Source organism: Rousettus aegyptiacus, unplaced genomic scaffold (genome assembly GCF_014176215.1).
Source record: "Rousettus aegyptiacus isolate mRouAeg1 unplaced genomic scaffold, mRouAeg1.p scaffold_m13_p_10, whole genome shotgun sequence".
NCBI classification, from domain to species: Eukaryota; Metazoa; Chordata; class Mammalia; order Chiroptera; family Pteropodidae; genus Rousettus; species Rousettus aegyptiacus.
In genome coordinates this window covers 7,043,129-7,069,390 of record NW_023416285.1, presented here as the reverse complement: position 1 = coordinate 7,069,390, position 26,262 = coordinate 7,043,129, and the positions used below count along the sequence as shown (strand labels likewise).

The window sequence follows — 26,262 nt, the reverse complement described above, 5'->3', positions numbered from 1 at the left end:
ATGATCATATTTCTATATAATGAAATATAATTCTGCAATGTAATTTTAAAATTATATTATATGGATGTATTAAAATTGTCTTAGCGAATTCCCTAAGGGAATTGTTGGATGGTCTGGTTGTTTTTAATTTTGGCTTTTGCCAATAACATGGAAACATGCATGCCTCCAGTGAACTGCCTCTTCGTGCGCCGTGCTCCGGTTTGGAAGGCGAAAGCTGGCCGCCGTGAGAGCCACCCCACGCTCTCGCTTCCTCTCACTTCCCCTTACAGAGATCCCGCGTTGTCTGTGCACGCACGAGTTCCCAGGTGGACCGCGTGCTCTTGCGAGGGCTGTGAGCACATGTTCGTCTTGGCCTTCTCCTCGCTAATCTGTAGCGCTGTGTGTGTGTGCGTGTGTGGGGGGCTCTCGGTGTGCTCACACTCTCAACCTGTTACCATGAACTTGTACCCCCACTGCTGGTTCTACTTAGATATTTGACGTTTGAGTTCTCAACTCTGGTCTATACCCGCAGTCATTCAACAGAGACCTACTGAGCACCTGTGATGTGCAAAGCATGGATCCAGGCATGGGGGGGGGTGTGTGTGTGCAGAGGGCAAATGAGATGGAAAGTGGTCCTGCCCTCGGGGAGTGGCACCGTAGGACAGGAGGCAGAGGTCGACTAAGGGAACAAATGCAGTGATCATTTCAAATGGTGATAAGTATTAGGAGGACCGGAAAGCGGTTAGGAGGATGATGAATCTTGGGGAGGGGATCAGAGGAGGTTTCTCTGAGGAGGCAGCCTTTGGGCACAGATCTAAATGATGCAAAGCGTGGCCAGCGAGCACGGGGGGCTGAGAGGTCCCTGCAGGGGAGTAGCCACCGTGAAGATACTGGGCTGTCCCTGGAGCAGCAGGGAGAAGAGATGGCCAAGGCCAGGGCATTAGAGACCAGCTCCAGGGGTCTAGGTGGGGGTGGATCTTGTCAGGTCTCAGAAGCCATGGGGAAGAGCTTAAATTTTATTTGAAGTTCAGCGGGAAGCGTTTCAAGGAAGCAAGAGAGGAATGTGATCTTGGTTTTCCATTTTTTTTTTTTTAAATCACTCTGCTCACATTTTATTCTAAACCCAAGTTATCCAGGTGATAAACACCCAGCAGGGAGAGTGATAACTTCTCAACGGATGTTGGCCAGGAGAAAGCAACAGGGTGTTCTGAATTTTAGTTTCCTGAGCTTTCCAGCATCCTTTGTGTGGGAGATAATGTTATGGAATCGGTCTTCATTCTCTCTCTACCCTCGCTACCAGAATGTCAATCTTGTCAGGTGACTCTATATGCCCATTTCCCAGCCTCCTTCGCAGGTGGCCTTGGAAGGAATGTCACACAATTCCAGCCAATCGGGTACAAGAAACCATAGCGTATGGAGAATTCTGGAAAGGCTTTTCCTTTCTCAGGGAAGAGACGCAAGCACAATGGGCACATCGCTGACTCCTCCTCCGCCCGGGCCTGGCACAGAGGGGCCGTCTCACCGCGCAGAGCCGTTTCGCTAGCGTATGATAACAAACGTGAAGACGGGGGACATGTTGGGAGGAGAGGAGCAGGCAGGGCCGCTGATGGCTTCTACTGAGCGTCCGACCCCCTGACTTTCCGTTACGCGAAAGAATGAGACCCTTACTAGTTTAAGCTGCCGTTACTCAGGCGTTCCGTGCACGCCGGCGGACACACTCCTGATACGTCTGCCGCTGAAGCCAAGTGGGAACTGACTCCGCTAGTAATCTCACAGAATAGCACGCGGATCATAACAGTTCTGAACGGCTCAGGGTGTATTGGAACTGAAACGGTTACCGAAACCAACCTGTGGACCAGGACTCACGATCTCGGAGTCAGGGGTGCTACTACATTGCCACGTACTACGAGAAGGATCTCCACGGTGTTCTCCAGACATCCTTTACCTGAGGAGGGAGTCGAGCCGAAGGCTTCGGCGCAAAGATGATTGGGCTTCCTTCCTCTCTCAGACTGCTTGGTCCCCATGATCTTGGTTCCCATTAAGGAGGAAATGACACCTCTATCCAGGCAGGCCTGACCTGACTACGCCACTTTAAAGCCCCAAGTGCACATCCGAGGCCAGAGAACACACTGTTTAAGTGATTCTGGTGACTGATTCATGCAAATACCTTCGAGTCTGAGCCATTCCCTCTCCCATGGTGAATTTACTGAGGTGGGCCTCCCTGGCATAATCGCTCTAAATGGAGGTCCCCAACCCCCAGGCTGAGGACCAGTACTGGTCTATGACCTGTTAGGAACCAGGCCGCAGAGCAGGAGGTGAGCGGTGGGCGAGTGAGCAAAGCTCCATCTGTCTTTGCGGCCACTCCCCAATGCCAGCATCACCACCTCAGCTCCACCTCAGATCATCAGGTGTTAGATTCTCATAGGAGCACCGGTCCCTGATGCCAGAAAGGTTGAGAACACCGTTGTAAAGTATAATCTATAACACAGGCACAGTAAGCACCTACTGCCTCCTAGGCACTCAGCGAAGCACTTTATAAATATTATCTTTAATCCTTATCTAATCGTCACCATGATTTGCAGACAAGAGGCATTTTTCCTGGTGAAGGTTGAGACTCAGGAAAGTTAAGTTGTTTGCCCAAACTCATACAGCTAAGAAAGTGGACAGAAAGGACTCATACTCAGAACTCGTGCTCTTTAGAGCCCCTGGGGCCTCTGCACTGAGTGACCCCCTCACTTAGCTTCTCGCTGCTTCCACAGGCCACGTGAGATTAGCGGCACATAGTTTGGGTTTTTGCACCATTCAGAAGCATTTATAGTGGATTGAGGGGTGACCCCCAAAAGACACGCCCACGCAAAGCCTGTCAGTGTGACCTTATTTATTTAGAAAGAGACATTTCGCAGATGTAATTAAGGTCAGTGCCTTCAGATGAGATTGTCTTGGATTAGAGCGGTCCTGAAAGGCAGTGTATCCTTAGGGGAGGAGGAGAGAAGGCACAGAGAAGAACATGACGGGAAGATGGGTGCACCTGTAAGCCAAGGGTGGCTGGTCGCCACCAGAAGCCAGGAGAGCGGCACAGGATGGACTCTCCCTCAAAGCCTCCAGGAGGAAACCAAAGCAAGCCCACTTCTGGTCTCCAGAACTCTGAGAGCGTAAAGTTCTGTTGCTTTAGGCATCGAGTTTGTAGTAATTTGTTATGGAAGCCACAGAAAACTAATACAATGTTACTCATGCGAGAAGGATGAAGCAGGATGAGACCGACACTTAGCGTTTGGAATGAGAAACCCAGCGTTAGATTTATCGCTGGCTCGTCAGCGAGGCGCATCCCTGAGCAGGGTGGACTGCTAGTCTTTATAGGGTTCTGGGGACACGTAGAGCTCAGAGCTTGGCTAGGGAGGTGATATTAATTGCACAAGAGTGCTTACCTGGATGAGACTGTAGTGATATTTGCAAAATTGTGGCTGCTTATAATAAAATTTTCAAAGGATTCCAGAAAAGAGCAAAGAGAAAAGCAAAGCAAAACAAAACTTCCATTTCTCAGAAACCGTTTTGCCAACAGTGACGAACATCATCCCAAGCTTTTCTCTAGGTACATATTTAGCCAGAAGCGTTGGTAGATGTAATTTTACAAAAATAGCTTCATACAGCGCTTGCTATTTTTATGAAAATTATTAAACATCAATCTACTTGAATTTACCAGAAGTGAAAGAAACCAGAATCAAACTGAGGGAATTGTTGAACTTGAGATAAATATTTGTTCAAAATAAGAGATACTATTTCCTCAGAGATGTTTCTGAGGGTAAAAGGCAATTAAGAAAAAGAATATGAAGAGTTTGGAAATATTTCACTTTTTAAAAACTCTGTATGTTTCTACTTGATATAATATATATTTCTGTCGTGAAAGAGAAGGATTTTACGTGCTTCCTTTTCCTTTCCTCTTCTGGCCTCCTGATTTTTGCTAATTACATTTTTATTTTGGAAGTGCCTGGAATTATGACATTAATATTCCTTTTTCGTCAGCTCATTCCCACTGTTACTTAGCCTCAATTCTATGTTTAAATGTACTCAGTACTTACTGGTGATTTCTCCCTTTCTGGGCGTCTAATTTTGATTCACATTTATTTTGCTGTGCTAGATTTCATCATCAAATATTTTTTTAAGAAGGGCTTTGTAACTATAGTCCTTGAATTCTTGTATGTTTAGGAACATTTGTCTATTCCTTTTATAGTCACAGCACAATTTGGCTGAGAACAGCCTTGGGTCACCCTTTTCTCCCTTAGAATTTGGTTGATGTTATTCTGCTGTTTTCTAGTGTTGAGTGTTGGATGTAGTAATTCATCCTTTCTGTACAAAATGAACAGGGCAGTTCCCTTGAATATCAGTACCTTCACAGTACGTATCCTGATGTTGCTACTTTTGCATATTTTTCTTGGGATGCCATGTGTCTCTTAAATTAGAGATATCTAGCTTCCTCTACTTCAAGAAACTTTTTTGAATTTTCTTGAACTTTTTTTCCTGTTTCCTTTTGTTCCTCTCTTCAGGGCACCAATTCGCTTTAGCCAGCCTCCTTTCCTTCAGCCCATATTGTCCTGTCTGTAACCACTTTTATCTCATTGTTCTGTTCTATTTCGTTTTGTGCAATTTCTTAAGCTTGGCCTGTGCTTTCAACAGTGTTTATCCATTTTCTGTTGCTTCTTAGTTGACTTTCATCTCTACAATTGCTTTATTTTTATCTTCCATTTATTTTCTGGGCTCTGCCAGCTTGCTTTTTAACAGATTTCCTTCTTACTTCTTTTTCGATCACCCATTTCTTCTTTGAACTCTTCTCAAAAACTGTGTTGTTGATTCATTTAAGACTGGAGACTAATCTCTTTGTTCTCATGAATAGATCATTTGTAATCTATTTTTTTTTTTTTTAAATCTGCCTTAGGCATTTGTTTTTCTTCCTATTTTCTCCCTCTTGCCAAAACCTAAGCTGAGGTCCTCGCAGCCTGGTTTTCTTTGTGGTTTTACTCAAATCTGAATAGGTGCCTCCTCCAGCTGGTGGGCTGACCGTGCAGACGTAGCACACGAGGTGCGGTTAGTGGTTAACCAGGCTCCAGCTGAGGTTGTCATCTCTGCCTCCTACTCAACTATGAAACGCATCCCCTCCCTCCCTACAAGGCTTTGTCTCCAGGGGTCAGTGTGGCATTATGGCTTGTCCCTCTGGAGCTCTGTTCATCTACTTTCATGCCAGACAGCTCTCCTGACCAGACACCTTTCCTAAACAACAAGCACAGTGTGTCTTCCACGGTCCTCCTCATTTACTTGCCCCTCCCATCCCCCCGCCCCCCCAGCTGTCTGCAGTGTGGAAACAGATTTTCATAGGGATACTTCTGGCATCCTGCGTGAGGGGTACAGCACGGGTGCCCACTGGTATTTTCGGTTCTATCCCCTTCTGGGACGGCCCCTTCCACACCCCTCAGAGCTGGGCATGGCCAGGTGAATCGCTTGGGGAGCAAAATGTGAGCACGAGTCACATGAATCACTTACGTGCTTTCTTTCTTTTCCCTGGTGAAGGAGGAAGCCTCAGACTACGAAGGTGGTGCAGGAAGCAGGTAAAGGGGCCCAGGACCCCCAGTGCCTACTCTGTCACCCCACATCAAGCATGTAGTAATAACAATATCGTAGCAACAACGGCATGTAGTGATAATGACAACAATAAACAATGCGTAAACCTTTGCTGTTTTAAGCCACTGTGGTTTGAGATCCGTTTGTTACTCCCGCATAGCCTAGCCTCTTTGACTAGTACAGGACAAGAAAAGCCACCTCTTTCTGTATTAAATGTGAGGAAGCCTGGACGTTTCAGAGGGCCAGTGGGCTGGCGGGAAGGTACGCATCAGAGCAGACTGTTCCCTACCCATCCAGGACACTGACCAGCGTCAGTGGCTTCCTTGAATGTTTGAGGGGAAATTTTTGTAGAATCTGCCAAGTTAAGGTCTCTTATTGCAAAGGGTTTCAGATTTCTTGTGTTCACCAGGAAACAAAACAATGGAACTCGATCCTTTTCTGTCTCTCTCTGCTTCTTTTCATATGTCTTTTTATTTATTTATTTATTTTTTGCACCAAATGTAGTGCTGTTGACAACATCATTTGGTACCTCTGAACAAACTCGGGGGATCTGTGACACGTTCCGCTGGTCTCCTCCCCCACACAGAGCCGCAGGAGCTGCTGCCCTCAGGTCTCCTAACAGCTTACAGTTCATAAACGTTTTTTTTTTTCTCTCCCCCGTTTTTCGATCAAGTAATTTCTCCTTTTCATAGTTTTAAAAAAGTGCACGCGTAAATCCTAGATGTTTTCTACGCATAGAACCCTGCATCTCTGAATTCTCGCTGGGCCTAGAGACAGTGGAAGATGCCTCAGCGCCAGCCTCCCCCCTGGCACCCAGCAAGGCATGTTTAACACCGCTGTGCCGTCTCCTCCCCAGAACCCCAGGATCCCGTGAAAGTGGCATCAACGCTCTGGGCTCACTTTCTCATCTGAAAAATTGTGACGATAGCAGTGGACTCGTTCGCCAAACGGGAAGATTGGGGAGAGCAGATGAGCTGACATTTCTTTTCCCTGGTGAAGGAGGAAGCCTCAGACTACGAAGGTGGTGCAGGAAGCAGGTAAAGGGGCCCAGGACCCCCAGTGCCTACTCTGTCCCCGAGCGGGGACGCGGCCCATGGTACGCGAGCGCACCTAGGGGCTTTTGCAAGTGACGTATCAGCTCATTCCTTCACGGACTTAACACATACGTAGTTCCGTACCGTTCCGCGAGACACGCACGAGGAGCTACTGGTCAAGTTAAGGTAACAATTGCAATCAAGCGCCATCCGTGTCCTGAGATTGCAGGAGCTCACATCTGAGCGCTACTGTGTGCTCCAGCACCGGGGGACATCTCTACCTAGGCCATCTCGTTTAATCCATAAACAGCTCTGCATACATCGCTCGCATCGTCCTCATTCTAGAGAGCAGGAAACTGAGGCTCAGAGACGTGGAGGAACTGGCCCGAGTCCCAGAGCAGCGGAGTCGGGGCGGGCACTGCGGGCGGCGTGACTCTGAGGGCAGGTGGTCAGCCGCTATGTACGTAGCACCTCTAGAGATGCTCAGAGGAGCTGGAGGCAGACTGCTGCCTCGGGAGAGATGGTCGCAAAAGGCCTTTTGGAGAAAAGGGTGCCTTAGCTTAGCTGAAGTTCGAGTAGGGGGTGCCCACTCCGAAGAGCCTGAGATGGGGCAAAGATGGTCATAGAATTAAAAAAAAACCCAAACCACAGAGTCTGCGAGGGTCAGGCTTGGAGGACAAAGCTGGCATCTGATCACGATGCTTAGATGTTAAATAAAGGAGCTTGGACCGTGATCAGAGACCAGTGGCAGACGTTAGGCATGAGTCTAATACGGTTGTCTGTGAGTCTCTCGCCTAAGGCACTTTTTGGTCCCCAAAGGGCCAGAGCCAGGTCTTATGGTTCATGACCCGTGAAACCCCTCACCACCTCACCCGTCATCCCTGAAATTTGAAGAGTAGATCCCAAATCAATTCGGATCCAACATGCATTTTGCATTTTCTTTTTGAAAATTATAAAATAAATATATTTGTTGTAAAGAAATTAAATGCTATAGAAATACGTAAAGTAAAATGTGAATCCCTCTCCACAAATGTCCTTCTTTGACTCCTAATCCTTAAAGAGTCCCACTAACTCTCCTTCCACAATTTTTTCACTCTGCACAAAGATGGACATTATTGATATATATATATATATATATACACACACACACATATAAATGGGATCCAAACACATCTCTTTGCCGTAGCATACATTTTTAACGCGACGGTATTTGGCGACTGCTGGTCTCTGCCCTGGGTTCTTTCTCTGGGAAGAGCAGGTGGGACTTAATTGAGCATCTGCCCTACCGAAGTGCTTCCAGGCTCTCTTTAGTCGTGTGTCGAGTCGGCCGCTGCTGCCTGAGCGCTCACCCTGCAGCTGCAGTGGCTGGCGAAGCCCTGCGCCACCTGTCCTCGGGTTTCCCTCTGACCCCAGCTCCTGTCGTTGTCCCTTGTTTCCCTTGGCCCCAGCCACACTATTTCACTTACTTCCCTCAAATGTCCCAGACACATTCTAACCCCAGGGCCTTTGCATGGGACTTTGCCGCTGCCGGGAATGCTTATACTCTAGCTCTCCGCAGGCTTGCTCCCTTACTCCTTCGGGGTGCTGCTCGGACATAACGTACCTGTGGGTCCTTTCTCCCTCTCCCCGCACAGGAATGGAACCCTCCCCACTTTGGCCCCGCCCACGCCCTTACCCTCCTCCGTTTTTTCCCTAGGCACTGCCGTCACCTGAGGTAGGGAATGGTTACCGCCTTATTGTTTGGAAGTCCAGGTGGGTCCAGAGTCTTTGTCTTGTTTACTGCTGTGTCCCCTGGGTCTAGAACAAGGCCCGGCACATAGTAGGCCCTCAACAAACATGTATCAACTGTGAATATCCCTACCTCGTTGCTCATGCTCTCAGATCGTCTGGTTGTCACGACCCCTCCGTGGAATAGCTAGGCTGACCTCATTTCAAAGCTGAGGAATCGGGCTTAGGGAGGTGACCTCCCTTGCCCCAGGTCGCACTGCAAGAAAGTTACCTGGAGAGGTGGCTCTTGAGCCCACCCAGTCTTCAGCGTTTCTAAGGAAATCTCTTAAAACTGTAGCTGCCCAGCCCCCAGCCTGTGTGTTCAGAAGCGGGACCTTTAGGTGTAGGGCCTGGGAGTCTGCATTTTAAGGAGCTCCCAGCTGATGCTGAGAGAGGCCAGGGCTGGGAACCCTTGGCCTAGGACGTGGTCTTGCTCTCCTGGAGGGTCTGCTCCCTCCTTAGCAGCCCAGGAGGAGGCAGCTTCCTGCAGAAAGGCCCCGGGGGAGGAGCCTGGACTCAGCCAGGGCGGCTGTCTCTCAGGCAAGCTCACAGTCTGTTTCTGTCTGGGCTTTTCTGCAACTGTTGCTATTACGTCCTCGGTGGAAGAGAGCGAGCTCCCAGGCTTCCGCGTTCACCTGTTTTCCGGATTCCTGTCACTCCTACACTTTTCATTTCACTCAGATCCCTTCTGGAAACTTCCTTGGTGCTTTTTTATTTTTTTATTTTTATTTTTTGATATGGTAATTATTGCTGTTTATTAGTAGGAGATAGAGAAAGAAAATAGAGCCACAGAAAGGCAAAGCAGACTCATAAGGAACTCTTGGCATTACCCCCTCCGCTCTCCCTGTGGCACCTGGGAGACTCATGGCATCGCTCCATGCTCTGAGAAGGGGGATCGAAGTGGGCCTCCCTGGGGAGGCTGGACCGGGGGCCAGACGGACCCCCAAAAGTTCCTCAGGGTTTAGGGAGTGTTGAAGGCAGGGCTCACGCCCGGGGCTGGGGCTGCTCTGCTGAACAGATGCCCGTGACAGAGCCGAAGGAGCACTCGGCTTGGGGTGAGGAGGTTTGCTTCGCACATGGGTCCTCGTCTGTCCTGAGGGGCTGAGGGGAAGGTCGTTTCTCCCGGGGGGCAGGGTGCTGTGGTGAGGAGTAAATGCAGAGATGTAAGATAAGTGACCTTAGATAAACACAGATAGCGACCGACCGAGGGCCATCTCAATCTCCTGGCAAAAAACAATGGAGTCAAGTTTCTATGTCTAGAGGAGTGGAGAGTTTAGGGTTTTCAAGAGAAAAGGGCCGAAACGCTTCCTCGTGTCTACGGTGCACTCCTGAACGCTTCGCTTCTTTTCGTTCTGGCTAAAACTTCCTCCAACAAAGCCACCCAAATTACTGCCACCGAATCCAATGCTAAAGGAATGCCTGGTTAACTCCTGTCGAAAGTGAATCCAGGTTAAGGATCTGGATAGTAGCGAATGCCTTTTCTCCTCCTTCCTTCCTTCTCTGTCTCCTTACCTCCCTCCCTGCTCACCTGTATCGATGAGGTTCTTGCTGCAACAGTCAATGTATATATATATATAAATATATACTTAGTCAGACCTGGGTTCATATTCTACCTCATCTACTTAATTTTGGGCATCTGATTTTTAATCCAGAAAAAAAAGTGGGAATAAAAATATCTACACATACAGACGAATTTGAGGCCCCGTCACAATCGTGACTGTTTATGGAACATTTGGTATATGCCCAGTGCTTACGCCCTATTAGCACGTTGAATCCTCACAATCATCCTTTGAGGAAGGCATTACTACTGTCTCACTTTACAGATGAGGAAAACGAGGCAGTGAGAGGGTTAAGCACCTTGCCCCACATCGCACAACTAGTAAGAAACGATCTATAGCTCTTACTACTGTTATTTCCATTCGACCTTAGCAGATAGGAATTTGGAACATACAAAGGATCATCTGCATGCCCTGTGTTTAGAAAACAGAACCAACCTCTTCACAGGTACATAAGTGCCCAGGTAGTGGCACTTCTCCCTGCTTCTTTTCTTTCCCCTTGCTTCCCCTTAGCAGCACAAACTCAAGCCCCGCCTTAACAACAAAGCGATCGTCATCGCAGATTTGAATATGATGTTTAATATGTAAAAGGCACATTTGCATATATCTCATTCGGTTTCTTAATAACACCTGTTGCAGCTGTGAAACACAGTATGCGCTGTTATTCACCCCTCTTCAGAGATAAGGACCCTGAGCTTCTAGGTCGGGACAGGACACGGGATGGAAGTCTCGGCTCTGTTCTGACGCGCACTGACTTCCGGAACTGGAGCTGTGAGGTTCCAGGAGAGGACTCTGACTTTTGCCGTCTACCCACTAGCTTGTTCCTGCTTCCGGAAGCAACTCTCGATTTTTCCTCGGGAAACTTTTCTTTCCTCTCCTCACCCACGCTCCCGCCTCTCCAGGTTATTATATTGTTCCGGTCACAGTGATTCATTCAGGGGAGGGTTAGTGACTTAAATGAGTCCAGTGAAACTTAACCTTGGGACTTTTCTGCCGGGATTGGGATCCTGGATGTAGGCCTGGAGCTGTCGATGACCCTCTATGCCAATGCAAGGAGATACGTGACCAACAGCGAAGCCACCTCACAGAAAAGCAGAACCAAGAGATGTGGAAAGGCAGAATTCAGACCGTGTGCCTGGAGCACCTGGATCCAACAGAACCTGAAGCCAGAAACTCTACCCCACACTTTAGCTCTATGCATTAGTAAATTCTGCCCACCATGCCACCCCATTTTTGCTTTGAGTTGGGTATTCTGCCACTGTTTTTTTTATTTTAAATTTATTTTCATTAGAATTCTGGGCACTAATTAGGTGCCCACAAATATTTGTCAGTTCATTAATCATGAATTTAATGGAACATGGGATAGTTATTGGGAATTTTGAATTATTACTTAAAACCCTTGCACACTGGACAAATATTTCCTTTCTTAAAACATCCAGGGAAATTTGGAATAACTTTTCTTTGGGGTTCTTTCCAACTTAGTTTATTTCCCACTGAGACCAACTATAATTCACATGGTTTTGCACTGGAGAAAGTCATATTTTATTTTTAGCACTGTTTACTAAAATTCTCTACTAGGAATTTTTACCACTTAAGCATGAACATCTGATCCTTCTGAGATGCAAGGTGGACCACCTTATTCCTCTCTCTGTAATGCCTCGTGACTCTTCCTTGCTCACAGAAGGAACTCCCAGCCACGGATCTGTAGGTTTTAGGGAGTAACACCTGAAGTCACGGTCAGTTTTACAGATCAAATTGGCTAGGATTCAGGCTCCAGTTTTTCGCCAAACATTCGTCTAGGTTTTGCTAAGATATTAAAAAGATGTGATTAAAATCTATACCTGGATGACTTCAAGTCAGGGAGGTTTTTCTAGATAATCTATGTGGATATAGTTTAACCAGTTCACAGGTCCTCAGCAGAGCTGAGGCTTCCCTGATAAAGAAGACATCCCACCTCGGCGCCTCGGAGTTCTGGCCCGCCCTTCCCAGGAGTGTCCCCTGCAGCTCCCGAACCCGCTAGGCAGTCTTCACCATTGCAAATCCAGGTCCTCGCAACACGTCTCTCATTACATACGATCCCCCACCTCCTTTTTTTCTGGGTCCACGCGCACAACTGACCAGTCTCTAACTCCCGTAGGCAGAATGAAGGCAGCTTCAGTGGGAATGCAAGTGAGACGATAGTCTTCGCAGTTCCTCAAGGCCCCGTCACAGCACAAAGCCTAAGAACCACGGTCAGGCGGATAAAGGCCGGAATCGTCCACGTGATGCACAGGTGTCCATAACCTGCCCCGCTGACCGCCGCCGCCTCATTTCCTGCCTCCTCAGCCTTCTCACATTTATAATCCAAGGTTATCAATGCACCTGGGTCTCTCAAGATAAGTTCATGAAAATCTTCATGGGGAGCAAGGAAGGCACCCTAGAACGTTCTGGGTGCTCCGGATGAAGCTTCTCACTCCCCTGCCTCCCAGCCTCCAAGGGCCCAGCGCGGTCTTACAGACCCCGCCTCGCCCCTTCCTCCCACTTACAGCCTCACCACCGCCCTCTGCCTAGAGACCATCAGGGGAGTCTCATCACCCTCGATCCCAGGTCATGTCCTCCAAGCTCCCAGGTCACTGTTCATCCCATGGACTCTCTTCTCCATGGCCCCTTTCCCGACCCACGTCCCACCCCTTCCTTCCTTCTCTGGTATCTTGTAGAACTCAAGGTCAGTGATCAGCAAAGTCCTCTGCATCCCCATCCTCTGTTCCGAATGGTCTTTCACTGTCTTATTGTGACTGAAGCCCGGCTGTCCCCTGAGGACCCCTCGGTCCTTGCAGCCCACTCAAGTGGTGGTCCTCCTCCGTCTCTGCGGATAGCACTCTGGTCGCCAGGAAAGACAGATCCAGGGAGAACCAGAACGAAAAGAACAGCTTTTTCCCTTTGGCTTCCAGGTCTGCTTTTGAACCCAACAGTCTGGAATTTGAGCTTTCTGGCTGGCGAAATAAAGCGCCACAAATAGAAACGTTGTTAGCCAGATTGATTCCATTTTATCACTGAGCCGCGATGGAGTTTGTCTGTCCTCACGCTGAGCGGCGTCACGTAACATACAAGCGGTGAGGCGGGTCGCGGTCAAACTTCTTGTGTGCGTCTCTTTTATCCTGGCTTGTGCGTTGTTTATCATGTGACCCTGCCATCATTGTTGCAACCATAAGAGACCTGGCAAGGCTACTACTGAGAGCCAGCGGGGGCGACGTAAGCCACCTGGCCTTGTCTCCCCAGGCGGCAGTCAGAGGGGTCTTTCAGAATTAAAATCAGAACCCGTCAGTCCTTCTGTCCCTCAAAACCCTGCATTAACTTCCCGCAACCCTTGGGATAAAGCTCGGAGCCCTCGATGCCCTCGACGCCCTTGGTACCCACTCCCTTCTGACCTCTTGTCTCTGCCTCAGGCGTGGCATCCATCAACCCCGCCCTCCCTCCCGCGTGCTGTTTAGTCCAGAACACTCCTCCCCCCGGGGGCTGCTGTGGCTCATTCCTCTCGACCTTCAAATGCTTGCTCAAAGGTCGGCCTTCCACGGCCCCATCCTTCTCGGACCCGCTTGTCTGAAGCAGTGTCCGCCCCACTGCTGCCCCCCTTCCTTCCTCAGGGTCCTCGTCACCTCCTGACGCCACCTCTGCACGCTGTTTTTGTTTGTCTGTCTGCCTCTTACCTGAAACATAAGAACCTGGCAGGGGAGAGTTTGTCCCTTCTGATCACAGCTCTGTCCCAAGTGCCTAGAACAGTGCCGGGCAATTTGTGGGTATTTCGTCCTGGCTCGCGATGGCTATACTGGTCTTGTGGGTGACCGGAAATCCTCAGAGACAAGTCGAAGAGACCAGTACTTTCAAGAGATGAGAGAGACAGGGGTTTGGGGGTGGCCGGGGAGAGAATGAGCAAGAACCAGCGTTCAAGAAATCCCACGCTCTAAAGCACTGGCTGAACTTGGCCCTGGTCCGTCCATATTTGCCCTCCTCCCCACTGTGTCAGAATGAGAGGTCCTGGGGTCAGGGGAGGAAGACGCCCAAGCTTCCCCCAGAGGCCACTACCTGCTGGGGTCTGTCTGCCGGCTGCCCGCAAATCTGAGTCTTAAACCTCCCCACACCGACCCTTCTGATTTCAGATAATCAAAGGAAGACGGCTTAAATCTGAAACATTTGGAAGCTAAGATTCTGATTTAGCTCAGGAAAGCTGACGGTTATTAAAATTTTCAAAGGCCAACCATGCAAATGGTCCATGTTTTAGATTATCTCCCCAACATTTGTCATGTCTGGAACCATTTTTACAACCCTGAAATCAAAAACTCCAAGAGTTCACTTTTCTTCCTACACACACCTCTTTGCTGGCAAGGTTCTGGAACATTCTCTGGGCTCGTGGGTCACGGAAAGAGAATACGTGTGGTCAGAGGGCTTCTCTGACAGTCTGCACCTGGGCCAAGTCATGTTCAAAACTGAGATGAGTTTAGAGAGGTCATTGCAGTTCAAATAAAAGTTTCAGGAAGGTTCATGTGTTTCACTGAAAATGCAAAATATATAGGTGGTGTCATGGTGGCTAATTTTCTGTGAGCTCTTTTGGAGATAAGCATTTGATATAAATTTCGATCTGTCAAGGGGGAAAGGAGTGACTATAATTTTTTCCTAATGGTTACTCTGTGACGAGAGCTGGGCTGGGTGCTTGCACACACATTTAATCAGCTCCCTGTTCTGAAGCACTGTTCCAGTTCCAACCTCCGAAGAAAAACAGAAAGCATCGTCATGATCCACTCAATTTCCCTCCTGTTCTTAATTTATTCACATTTCCGCCCATCTCAGGACCTGCTTTCTTTCCGTCTCAGTGAACATAGGTGTATCAGAACCCATGCTCCTTCAAGGCCAAGCCCTCCCCTGGGGGTGGATATTTAAACCCACTTCTTGTCCCTCCTGGATTACCTGACTGATCGCTGGCTCATTGCCCTCAACCTATACAAACGTTTGTGTCTCTCCCATCCTGAAATAACCTGGACTTGGTGCCCTTAACCCACCTCTAACTATCATGCATCTCTGCACTCCCAAGAAAAGTGGACGTGGTAGCTTAAGGCACCCTGCAGAACCAATAAGGGGCGAAGAAGGCAAATCGGCTCTTTCCAAGGATATTTCACCAACCACATAGAAATTTGTGAACATAGGCGGGTACTTCATAGAAACACTTGGGGGATCTCAGTGAGAGGAGAGAGCATGGCATTGGACCATTGACTTTTGGGTATCCTTTTCAGTATGACCAGGCCGGTGAAGCCAGGGGGGCTGAAATGTACTCTCTGGAAAGGCGGGAATTTTTGTGTTTGGATCACTCTTCACCCAATAAATACATATATCGGCTGCAATGTGGCTGCATTCCGGCTAGAAAAAGGCGGTCAGCCTGCAGAAAGCTGAATATTTAGTCTGAACGACTAGAATTGGAGAGACTCCGGGAAGAATTGGCAAAATTCAGACTAAGGGCATGGAAGAGAGAGTGAAGGAAGGGCAGTAGCTTCCTATCAAGAAAGTTTGGCTGTGCGAATAAAGTGAGAATTCAGATGAAAATCCGAGAAGGTTATGGGATTCATCATGTGCTACGATGTGGTTCAAACTATACTATAATCGATGGGAAAAACCACAGTAGGCTTGAGTATATCATGCATTATTTTGAATGGCTTATCTAGTACATTATCTCAACGATCCTCATATCAATAAGGTGAGATAGGGGGGCACAGATATGTTCTTTTCTTTTTCCAGGTAAGGATAGAGGCAAGGTTTAAGAGCCTGCTAAAGGTCACAGAATTCACATGTGAACAAAAACTCGGGGCTTCGCATTATAGTGTATCATTTTTTTTCACCTTACCATTGCGCAGAAATGAGATTTTGGCTGATGGATAAATTTGGACTCTGAAAATCTGTGGACTCTTTTTGGTTTGTTTTGTTTCTTCTTTTAAATTCTGTGATGGTGACTATGAGGTGATAAGCTTTCAACACCCATCTTTGACTGGAAAGGTCAGAGTGATGTGGCGAGATAATTAAAATGGAAAGAAACCCAATTTAAAATTTGGCTTTGCAGGTTAAGATGAGGATAATGCATTGCCACAGCTGAAGGTCTCTGTGTAGGCTTTATTTCACAGCTCAACAACACAGAACAAATTGCACAAATTCTAGGAATTATATCCCTTGGTAACAAACACTGAAGTCACTTGATAAAATGTCACCAAATGGCTCTGTTGAGTCTGTTTTGTAACAAGTCACAAGCAGATGGCACTTTGAAGCATACAATGCAGTTTGGAAAACAAAATCGCTTAGACATTTTTGTCTGGTTTGCTAAGATAATGTGCTGAAGCCCAAAATGAAAGCTTCTTGGCGTGCATCAATAGAGGAAGGCTACACACCATTCAGAGGATTTGTTCTAATTTTTTTTTTTTAATCAAAGAGTTGATTCTTCAGCTGTCAGCTCTGCTGAGTTGGGTTTCATGAAGGTTTATGTACTTGCTAAGTAAAAGGTTCAAAGCAAGAGAGAAGAGAACTATGATTTCTTGAATACCTATTAAGTAGCAGACCCATTACATGTTATTTACTTCTAAAGAAAGTCTATGGGTACTTATTTACCTATATTTTAAATATAAAGAAATTGAGTTCCAGAGACATCCTACACCTAATGAGGTATAGAGCTGAAATTCAGACCTTGGTCTGACATCCAGATGCATTTTTTCCCATTACTCTGTGGTACTGCAGGTAGAATGCTGTCTCTACCTACCCCTTATTACTTGCTTTAAAAATATTATCATGCTCACAATTAAATATCAAAATAGATGTAGCTAGAAACGTTCGTGTAAAATAGTCTTATGTAGACACCAAATTCCAAATTTATTGCTTTTAGATTGAAATTTATGGCATGTTTTGACAAGTACTGTAGATCGACTCACTAGAAATCTGTCGCAACCCACTTCTCCCCTGCCTTCTGCTGCGTGAAAGGCTGGAGAGCAGAGTATACAAACTCCTAGGTTCCCTTGCAGCTAGGAGTGGCCACGTGACACAGGTTGGCCAATAAGGTGCACGTGGAAAGTCCAAGAACAGAGCTTCCCTTCCCAAGTAAAAAGGCAAAGTTCGACAAGGAGCAGCCTTTTGCCTTCCTGTCTGGAATCGTAGCTGAACTCCTGGAAGTACAGCAGGTGCTTTGCACCATAAGGATGAAAGTGACATGCTGGTAAAGCAGGAAGACAGGAGAAGCCTTGTTTCTCGGTGACCTCTTTGAACAGTTACACCATCTTTGGGTCACCTACTGCTGGGCTTCTTATTATGTGAGATAAAGAAACCCCTGACCTGTGGAAGGAACTAGGCTTTCTGGTACAGACGAATGCAATTCTAACTGGTACACACAATAGACAGAATTTTAAAAGACATTTCTATTTCCTAACCGCATTCCATTTTTATGTTGTTTTGGTCCCAATTTGTAGTTTTGAAACATTGGAAGCACACCCATCAAATTAGATAATAGATTCGTTGGAACGGTGTTCATCTGTTTGGGCACAAACTGGAACAGGCTCGGGTCCCCACCCTGGCTGTGGAAAAAATGGCCAGCAAGCTTGTGATCCGAGTGACTGTGATTCCTCCAGAAAGTCTGGACATCATTCCAGCCAAAGTGATCGGCATGAAGTTGGGGAGGGAGAGCAGGATGAGATGGCTGGACTCGACACGTCACCACCATTTTGCCTTGCCTGGATGTAGACTTGGTCTTTGGTTGGAAAAACTAGAGGAACTTGAGGAATCATTTTGTCTATCTTTGCACCTTGGGGGAAGAGCAAACTGAAGTCATAGGCGATAACTAGACACATGCGGTAACTCCTCCGGTGTGAACAGACCTCCAAGGAAGACAATTTCTCAGCCACTTCCGTCAGGAGGCCATGTCAACATTTAAAAGTCTTGCACTAGAGTCTTCTTTTTTTTAACTTAAGTAGACTGTGTATTGAATATGAAAAAGAGAGAAAGGCCCATTATCTTTCCAAGGCAGAGTGGTAGACTGGAGCAGTAGTAGGTTGTGGAGCACGGCAGTCCTGTGCCCAAGGGGCAATCCTGCCACTGCCTAGCTGGAGAGCCTCGTTGTGACTTAACTGCGCCGAGCCTCGGCTGCCCATTTATGAAATAAACAGAGTAGTCACCACACTACACTGGGGTTGCAGTGAAGAGCGAATGTCTGCAAAATGCTGGGAATATAATTTGCCATAAAAGTAAGTGCTCAAGAGCAGTTCACGCCCCACCATCATCGGCTCCCCATGGCTCTCTCCGGAGCTCCGAGGAGCATCACCGAATCGCCCCCCGACTCTCTCTCCTACGGGTTAATTACCTCCAGGGTTTTAATCTCATCCTCCTTGCTCGGATTTTTCAGTTCTTGGATCTCGACTTTGGACCTTGTTTGCAAAAACGATTTTTAACAACGTGTTTGCGATGTGGAGAGATCGTATTTTTATAAGTTAAGCAAAAAAAAAAAAAAAAAAATCAGTATCTGAAAATCGAAAACATTGACCTGTATCTTTTCGTTACAGTGCACGCAGAATTCTTGATTTAGGTTGTGCATCTGTGATTGAGGTTTACACTATGGCAATGAAGGCAAAATGGAGGAATAAGACAATTATCTGGCTTGTTACAGCCAAGGATATTCCGACCACAAATATTTGGCAGATCGAAAGACAAAGACTCCCGTGGTACGAGTTATCTGCATTATGACCTTCGCTTTGGATATGTGCTGTCGCAGACCCAAGAGAGAGGTCTGCTGCACCATTTTAAGAAAGGAAACATTTCAGACCACGGATCGTTTTTTTTAAAGTGATACACATGACTCCTGGCTAAGAAAATGTTGGATCGACTGACTTCTGGCAGCTTTGCCTATCGGCTCCACTAACATATGGACGATTTCAGACTCAAAGCCACACATGAAGTCATTTGAAGCTGCACAGCTCATCCCTAAACATCTGTCATGCAACGGTTCTCATCTTCTCCAACGTAATCCCTCGAAATTGGGATGTTTTGAGGTTTTTTTTTTTAAAAAGAATTATTACTTAATCGTCATTCGCTTAGGACATACTAATTTATCTTTGATGAGGGAGAGCATTTTGAAAAAATCCAGAAATGGAATATAAGAATGATATAACTTTAATGTAGTTTGGTTCAGAGATTTCTCCCCCCCTCCCCCTTTTCATACAATTACTCATGGCAGATGATGCTAAGCCAAGGAAAGAAAAATGACAGTTCCAGGGGTAAAAGAAGCCCCATAGATTTACTCCAGCTCTGTAGTTTTGAAGTGATGAAACTGAAGCCTAAAGACTTTCAGTGGCTTGTCTAGGGTCACATGGTTAGCGACTTAACCATGGCATTTGTGGTTTTCTTATGACTCAAATTTGTGCTAAAACTGCTTTCTCAAGGAGGCGTTCCTTCACTACTTAAGCTACAGAAGCCTCCCCTCCCCCACACCTGCCAGTCACTCTCCCTCATCACCATATTTTATTTGGTTCAAGGCACTTATCAGTTTCCAAAGTTACATTCTGGGTTATGATCCTGTTGTCTGCCCCTCTAAAGGCCTGAAGGCACGGACTTTGGCTCTCGTTCACTGCTATCTCTAGAATGATGCTTGGCACGTAGTAGGTGGTCAATAAATATTTGAGTTGTTCGTGTCTGTTACGTATGCTTGAGAAGTAAGCAACACACTCGGAGTCTTGCAGTTAGAAAGTGGTGAAGCCAGAATTCAAAGCCAGGAATATTTCAGTTCAAATCCTGACATTTGACACCAAAAGAAATTATTCCCAATGTTCGATGGATCCTATTCCACCACATCCTCCGTGACCTCTGTCCAAGGCATCTAGTCTGGCACCCCCCCCTCCCCCCGTTGGCCTGCCTCTATTTGTGTTGCAGGTCTTCAGGAAAATCAATCTGATTATATTTTATTATTCAGCACAGTAAACACTCCGCATTGCTGGTTTCTCTCTGGAAAGTTTATTGGGTACATTTCTCATGTTATAGGTATCACTCACGTTATTCTAATATGGCAAGGAATTCTACAGAATGGTACTTACTATAATAAAAGACTTCAAAGGGAAGGCAATCTACCATCTGCTGGTCTTTGAAGCTTGATGCAAATGGGTTGACGATGACAAAAAGTTCAGATGGTCACAGGGCTTAGAAAGTGACATGTACCGAAGGATGAGGAAGGCATGGGGATATAAACAAGACGGTAAATAACTCTGAAATTGTGTTGATGCTGACCACAGGGTAATCCAAAAACTCTAGGGGAAAATACCCAATCTCTCGTTCTTAACACAGTTTTCACCTTCTTCAGGTGACAGTCATTTGGGATCCTGCAGTCCACTTTTTTTCCCAGACTGCAGAGCAGGCTATGGAGAGTAACTGTCAAGCTTTGATGCACCTCCAAACCCTCCGCTTTGGTACCTGCTTTAATCAGTGAGGCACAGTGCCCGGCCCAGGGAGAGGGCCTCACTGACAGCATCGCAGGAAAAACGCCGAACACGAGTCTCGAGAACCTGTGCTTAGCTCCCAGCACTGCTAATTTCTAGGCTGAGACACATCACATCTTCAGTTTCCCTGCGTGAAATCTTCATGGCCACTGGCCAATGACATTTACCCAGAAGGCCATTGTGAGAACGGGGTCTCACAATGATGATGCGTGTAAACACCCAACGGCACAAGGGGAGGAGGCGGTAGTTAAAAATGTGGGCTTTCTCCGTTATGATAAAGCCAGATCTTTTACGTCCAAATCACCTGTGTGGCCCTGAGGAAGTTCCCTGGTTATCTCTAGCCTCAGTTTCTCATATACGAGAGAGACAAAAAACAACCTTTTACCAACATTAACTCTCAAGCTTCACACGAATCCTGCTGTTATCGTCTTTCTATAGTAGTAAGGAAACTGAGGGACAGAGGAGCTAAGTAACCAACCCTGACCCACACGGAGGCCCATCTGGGACACGTCCCCAGGTGCTCTGGTTGTAGACCAACTCTGCTTAACAGTGAGCTGCTGCTCTGAAGACCCTATGAGACACGGCGAGTAGAGGACCAAGCACATGATCAATATGCAGTAATGTTTCCTAACGTCTGACACCGCACGCACACATTTGTCCATTTTATGATCCGTGGCACCACATGCCCAACACCAGGGCCCAGACTCTTCTGGTTATGGCCCGCGTACAGGAAGGCCCGCCTGGGCCGCACGAACCACAAACGTACTTACCCTGGGAGGGGAGCATCGTCTCGCGTTTGCATTTTATTTATCGCATTCTGCACATCAGGTACATGCTACACATTTGCTAAATAAAAGTGCAAGGTTAGAGGTCGCCTGAGACTAAAAGCAGAGACGAGTTCCTTAGTGGAAGCCTACAGCCTGTGAGGAATTCCTAGTAACAAACATCCTGTCCCACCAGGAGCCTTCCGACCTTCAGAAGCACCTTGTAGGTGGGCTGACCGTCACAAACATATCAGGAACAAGACCAGCCTTGTCCTCACGGGACATTGGAGTGAGAGCTAGAATTATTCAAAGAGTAGAAAGGAACTCAAATATCCACTGGCATGAAGGGCAAATATTCTTGTCACTTTGGGAACTTTCTAGGGAGTCAGAAGAATACAACCGAGACCAAGGAGGCGAGACCTTCTTATTCAGATCAAGAACCAGGACACATTTGGAGAGACACAGTCAGATGATGGACAGAATATGGGACCTTGGGACCAAGTTCCCTGAAGACATAGGGCTCTCCATGAGGGATCCTGGGAAAAAGGGTACGTGAGTTTCTGGGGAAGATTTAGTGTCCCACAGAACAAAACTTGATGGAAACGAAACCATTTCTTTTAAATCAGCTATATTCCAACATATACTTTCCAGTCCTTAACCACAGTCTGGTTTAAAATACTTGTGAAAGAAACATACTCTAGTGCAGCGCATTACTTATGAAATGATGCAATCCATTCATATAATTACTATTCATATAAACCCATAGTTTTACAGCCCAGGTATTGACATTCCTACATTGCCATGAATTCATTAACACCCCACAGCCGTGCTGAGTGCCGAGCACATTTGTTTAATAAAATAAACAGTAAATAAATCAGTACCCTTAACCAAAAATAAATTGAGCACAAGATTCGTACTATTACGCGGAAATCTCCATAGGACAGTACGAGTTTTAAAGCAACCTTCTCCTCGATTGAAATTCAGCAGCGTATCAAAAGGAAGGAAACACCTTACACTTGAATTATGGAGGCACGGACTTGATGACAATTCTGTTTTTCTGGGTGAGGCTACGGAGCCACTTCTGTTTGCTCCCACAAGTGTCCCTGTCAGCCCCACACTCTCTCGAATGTGGATTTATAGCCATTAAGGAGCATAATTGCCAAGTCAAGGGCTGTTTTCAAAACGAACCCTTCCCAGGCAAAGCCGATTCTGACGGCTTTCACTTTCTCTCTTCTGCTCGGCAGACGCCTCCCCAGAGGAGATGTTTCATTGAGTCAGCCCCGGTCAGTAAACACCCCCAAACCTCAGAGAAGAACAGAGAAAGAGCAACACTAACCTGAGCCAAAAGACTCATCTCTGGGAGAAAGAAAGCCTGAAGAAATTCACTTCAATCGGGACGGCAGGCTGTTTACTTACGTTGCTCGCAAGACCTTCCAACAGCTGGAGTCCTTAAACAGCTGTGGAGCCTTCGCTCGAAACCCTGTTCCCTTTGGCAGTGAGGCCGGCTCATTACTCTTCGGGGCTTCAGATTGATAAGTAATTTCCTGATTTGTTTCAAAAGAGTTCTCCCAGGCTTCGAGCAGTGGCTGGGAGAAAGGGAGCATGTAAGTCCTCACGACAGGCAACGCGGCTGTGACTTACACAGAGCTTTTTGTTTGATGGCGTCCCAAAAAAGTATTTTTGACCTCACAAACAAAAATAAATGTCCTCTTCTATCTGTTGGCTTACTCCCGGAATCATAATTGGGGAGGAGCGCAATGGGTCTGGACCATATTTGTTGTAATAATGTAAAATTTGAGTCGAATGCCTTCTCGTTTTTCTTGCAGGGGGAAGTTAGGGGACCTTTGGTCTTCAAGACATGTTGTGACTGCTTTCGTACCAGCCACTTTTGAGAGTATTCTTAGAGCGCCTGCAGCTCAGCCTCTTCAGCTTACTGTGGAGGGACAGGACGCCCAGGGTTACACGCCTCGACCAGACCACACGAGGCCTGAGTGGACGGGTGCTGACCCAGGAGCCTCCTGGCTGTCGATCCAGAGTTCTGTCCCCTACAGGGAGGTGGAGATGGTCACAGAGGCTTGACATCTGACTCTCAACCTATCGGACACATGTCACTAGACGGAGTCTTTAATGTTCCAGATCTCACAGCAGCAAAATGGGGGTCGTAATAATAGTTACTCTCGCTTGGTCAAATAGTACGGTGATCGCTGTGAAGGAGCTTCGTCCAGGACCAAAGCAAGCCTGTCACGTGAAGGCATTTTTTCCCAAAGGGTTCCATTTTACATGCTTCCCTCTTCCTTCTGATTCTCACATTGCATTTCCTGTTATTTCCTGTGCTGCAAGAAACCATCAGGTGACTTTTGGGGAAGAAGGAGAATATCAACCAGGGAATGGGATAGGACGTGGAAAAAACTTTGACCTTGGAAAACCAGGTCACGTTCAGATGAAAAGGTGTGTTTTGACATTTGCCGTGGAGAAGACACTGGATCTGGAATCAGAAAACAAGGCTGAATGCTGCCTCGAACACTTACCAGCTGGAGGAGCCCTGCGTAAACATCCTAAGCCACAGTTTCCTCACGGGGACATCATGCCAGCCTGCTGCGTTTCCTCGTTTTGCTGGGGTGACATTTGAGACAGTGCTTCTCAACGCTGGCAGGCTTTGAAATTGCAAAGTGGCCTTTTCCAGCACGTGGCACAGCATTTCACACAGAGAGCGTTGTCGCTGGGATGTGCCCTCCGTGACGTCGGCTCATGCCCCTGAGTGCCGAGGTGCCGGGGTTCGGGGCCTGTTTTTCTCCTTTTGGGGAGCATATTTCGCCTTTCTTCGCTTGTCATCTCATCTCTTGACACTCGTCCCTCATGTTGGTTTTCTCTCCCAGCGTTGAAGTGCCCTTCCGTGAATTCCCCAGGCAACAGCGAGAATGAAGACAGGAAGAACACATTTGCTCAGCCGCATAGAAAAGCATCCGCAGAGTGTTGACTCAGGCGGGGCTGTCTTTATCTCGGAATTGGCCGCCACCAAACACACAAGGAATTGCGATCAGCCTCACTTTTGAAAATGCTCAAGCCCCAAATCCAGCTCATGTTTAATTATTCCATTCACTTTCTTTGCCCTTTTATAAATTCATTTCTTAAATGTCGCTGCAGTTAGGATTTGCACTCTAGCATCTAGAAGAGCAATTTTCTCATGAGCCTCATCTTAGTCGGCTGGGGCTGCCATGACAAAATGTCATAGGCCGGTGGCTGAAACAGTGGAATTCATTTTTTCTCACAGTTCCAGGCACTGGTAGTGTGAGCTTAGGGTTCCGGTGAGAGCCCTTTCCCGGCTTGTAGATGGCCACCTCTTGCTGCGTCTCCAAGCGACAGAGACAAGGAGAAATCTCTCTTCCTCCTCTAATAAGGCCACAGTGTTTTCAGATTAGGGCCCCACCCTTATGACTTCATTAACCTGATTACCTCCTAAAGATCTTTTCTCCAGATATAGTCACATTGGGGGTTAGGGTTTCAATACATGAATTTGGTTTTTTTGTTTGTTTGTTTGTTTTTGTTTTTGTTTTTTTTTTGGTGGGGGAAAGGAGGGGACACAGATTAGTCCATTATGAACCTGGAGAAAGTGAGAAAAGGGACTTCACATTTACTGAGCACTTCCTGGGTGTAGGGTCCTACTCGTTTCTTTTCTCACTGAATCATAGCAACTCTGAGAGGCTGGTAGCAACTATTGCAAGGTCAGAAAGCTAAAAAGTGGCAGTGCCCTAACGTAAACCGTGATGACCGGAACCATGCTCTTTCCGTGACACGGTCTGCTTCCACCCCTCCTTCTCTCCTAGATCCTGAGCCACGAACCTCTGTTTTTCCATCCTGCTAACTCTTCCTGGGTGTTAGCAGGAAGGAAGGCTCTGTGAGAGAGAGGGAGAGGGAGGAGAGGGCAGCTCTGCGGTTTCTCTCAGTCCCCACGGGGTTTCAGCTGACAGGTGAGAGCATCTGCCCAGAGTGTCTTCTCCCCATTCTCCTCCCAGCCTCCTTATTGTTGATAAGTTCTCTTGACCAGTTTGAACTCAACTTAAGTGTTCTTTCCTCAGGAAAGCTTTCTTCAACCCACCCCCGTTCTTTCTTATTCTTTCTTCTATCTTTCCAAGCTTCCCCTTTGTAAGTTTTTTCCTTTATAAAATTTCACAAATGGTTTTTCATAGCTATAGCAGTTCCTAGAGTAGTTACATATTTCTAAGCTAATTTGTACAATGTTTGTCTTTCTCACTGCTTTGTAAGCCCGCTGAGGGCTGTTTTTGCTCACTGAAGTAGCACTGTTCATTGATTCTTTCTAGGTTTAATACTCACAACCACATGGGTAAAAAATTGAAGTCACTTGTTCAAAATCTCAAGGCTACCAAAAGGTAGAGCCAAGATAGGAAGTAGCCACAACCAGGTGGCAAAACTCCAAGCCTTTCCTTAATGCCACCAAAGTATACTCCTTTTTTTGGTAGGTGACAATATATTTCTTTCTATACAGGTTAAAAAAAATTAGGGTCTGAGAGTCAGCCTGGGTCCTCTGGACACTACTATGCACGAGCCCTAGTGAACTGCATTGGCTGCATCGACTTAGTCTATCTGATTTAAAAAAAGTAAATTCGTAGAAAAATATTAACTAAACAAATGGAACCAGTGATGTGTGTAATGACCAAAAAAAAAAAAAAGTATGAAAGTGATGAGAATGCTGATATTTGGAAAACCCAAATGTAGTGGAAGTCCCAGGTACATAACCCTGACTTGTTGACCGAAACGTTGTCAAGAGGGTTCATTTAGGTTTGCTTCCAGAGTGGAGTTAATTCTCTAGCACTCTGGTACTTTAATAACAGCAATAAAATTCATATCACTCTCAAAGGTATAATTCATAAGACTCTCCTTTCCCCAAGAAGAGCGCTCCCTTGAAGACTAGAAATTGCTTTTCTTTTTTTTTTTTTTCAGTTTTTATTTTAAGATTTTTATTAAAAACACTCATATGCAGGCCTGGCTTCAAAGCATAGTTTATAACCAAAAAGGATTTCCTGGTTTACATTGCTTAATTAATGATGATGTTGAT

The 26,262-nt window shown here is 46.7% G+C and overlaps 1 protein-coding gene across 3 annotated transcripts in view; it reads right to left on the bottom strand.

Annotated features, from left to right (window-relative positions):
* C1QTNF7 (C1q and TNF related 7) overlaps positions 1-26,262 on the bottom strand; it is a 90,629-nt gene that overhangs the window by 39,247 nt on the left and 25,120 nt on the right. Inside the window, exon 1 of one of the 3 annotated variants that reach the window (XM_016138407.2) lies at positions 22,605-23,807. The exons of 1 other annotated variant lie outside the window; for it this stretch is intronic. In XM_016138407.2, coding sequence (XP_015993893.2) covers positions 22,605-22,698 — 94 coding nt within the window. In that variant the 5' untranslated portion in view covers positions 22,699-23,807. Of the gene's footprint in view, positions 1-22,524; positions 23,808-26,262 lie in introns of those variants that run through there. One more of the 3 variants, XM_016138410.2, reaches the window with a different exon arrangement.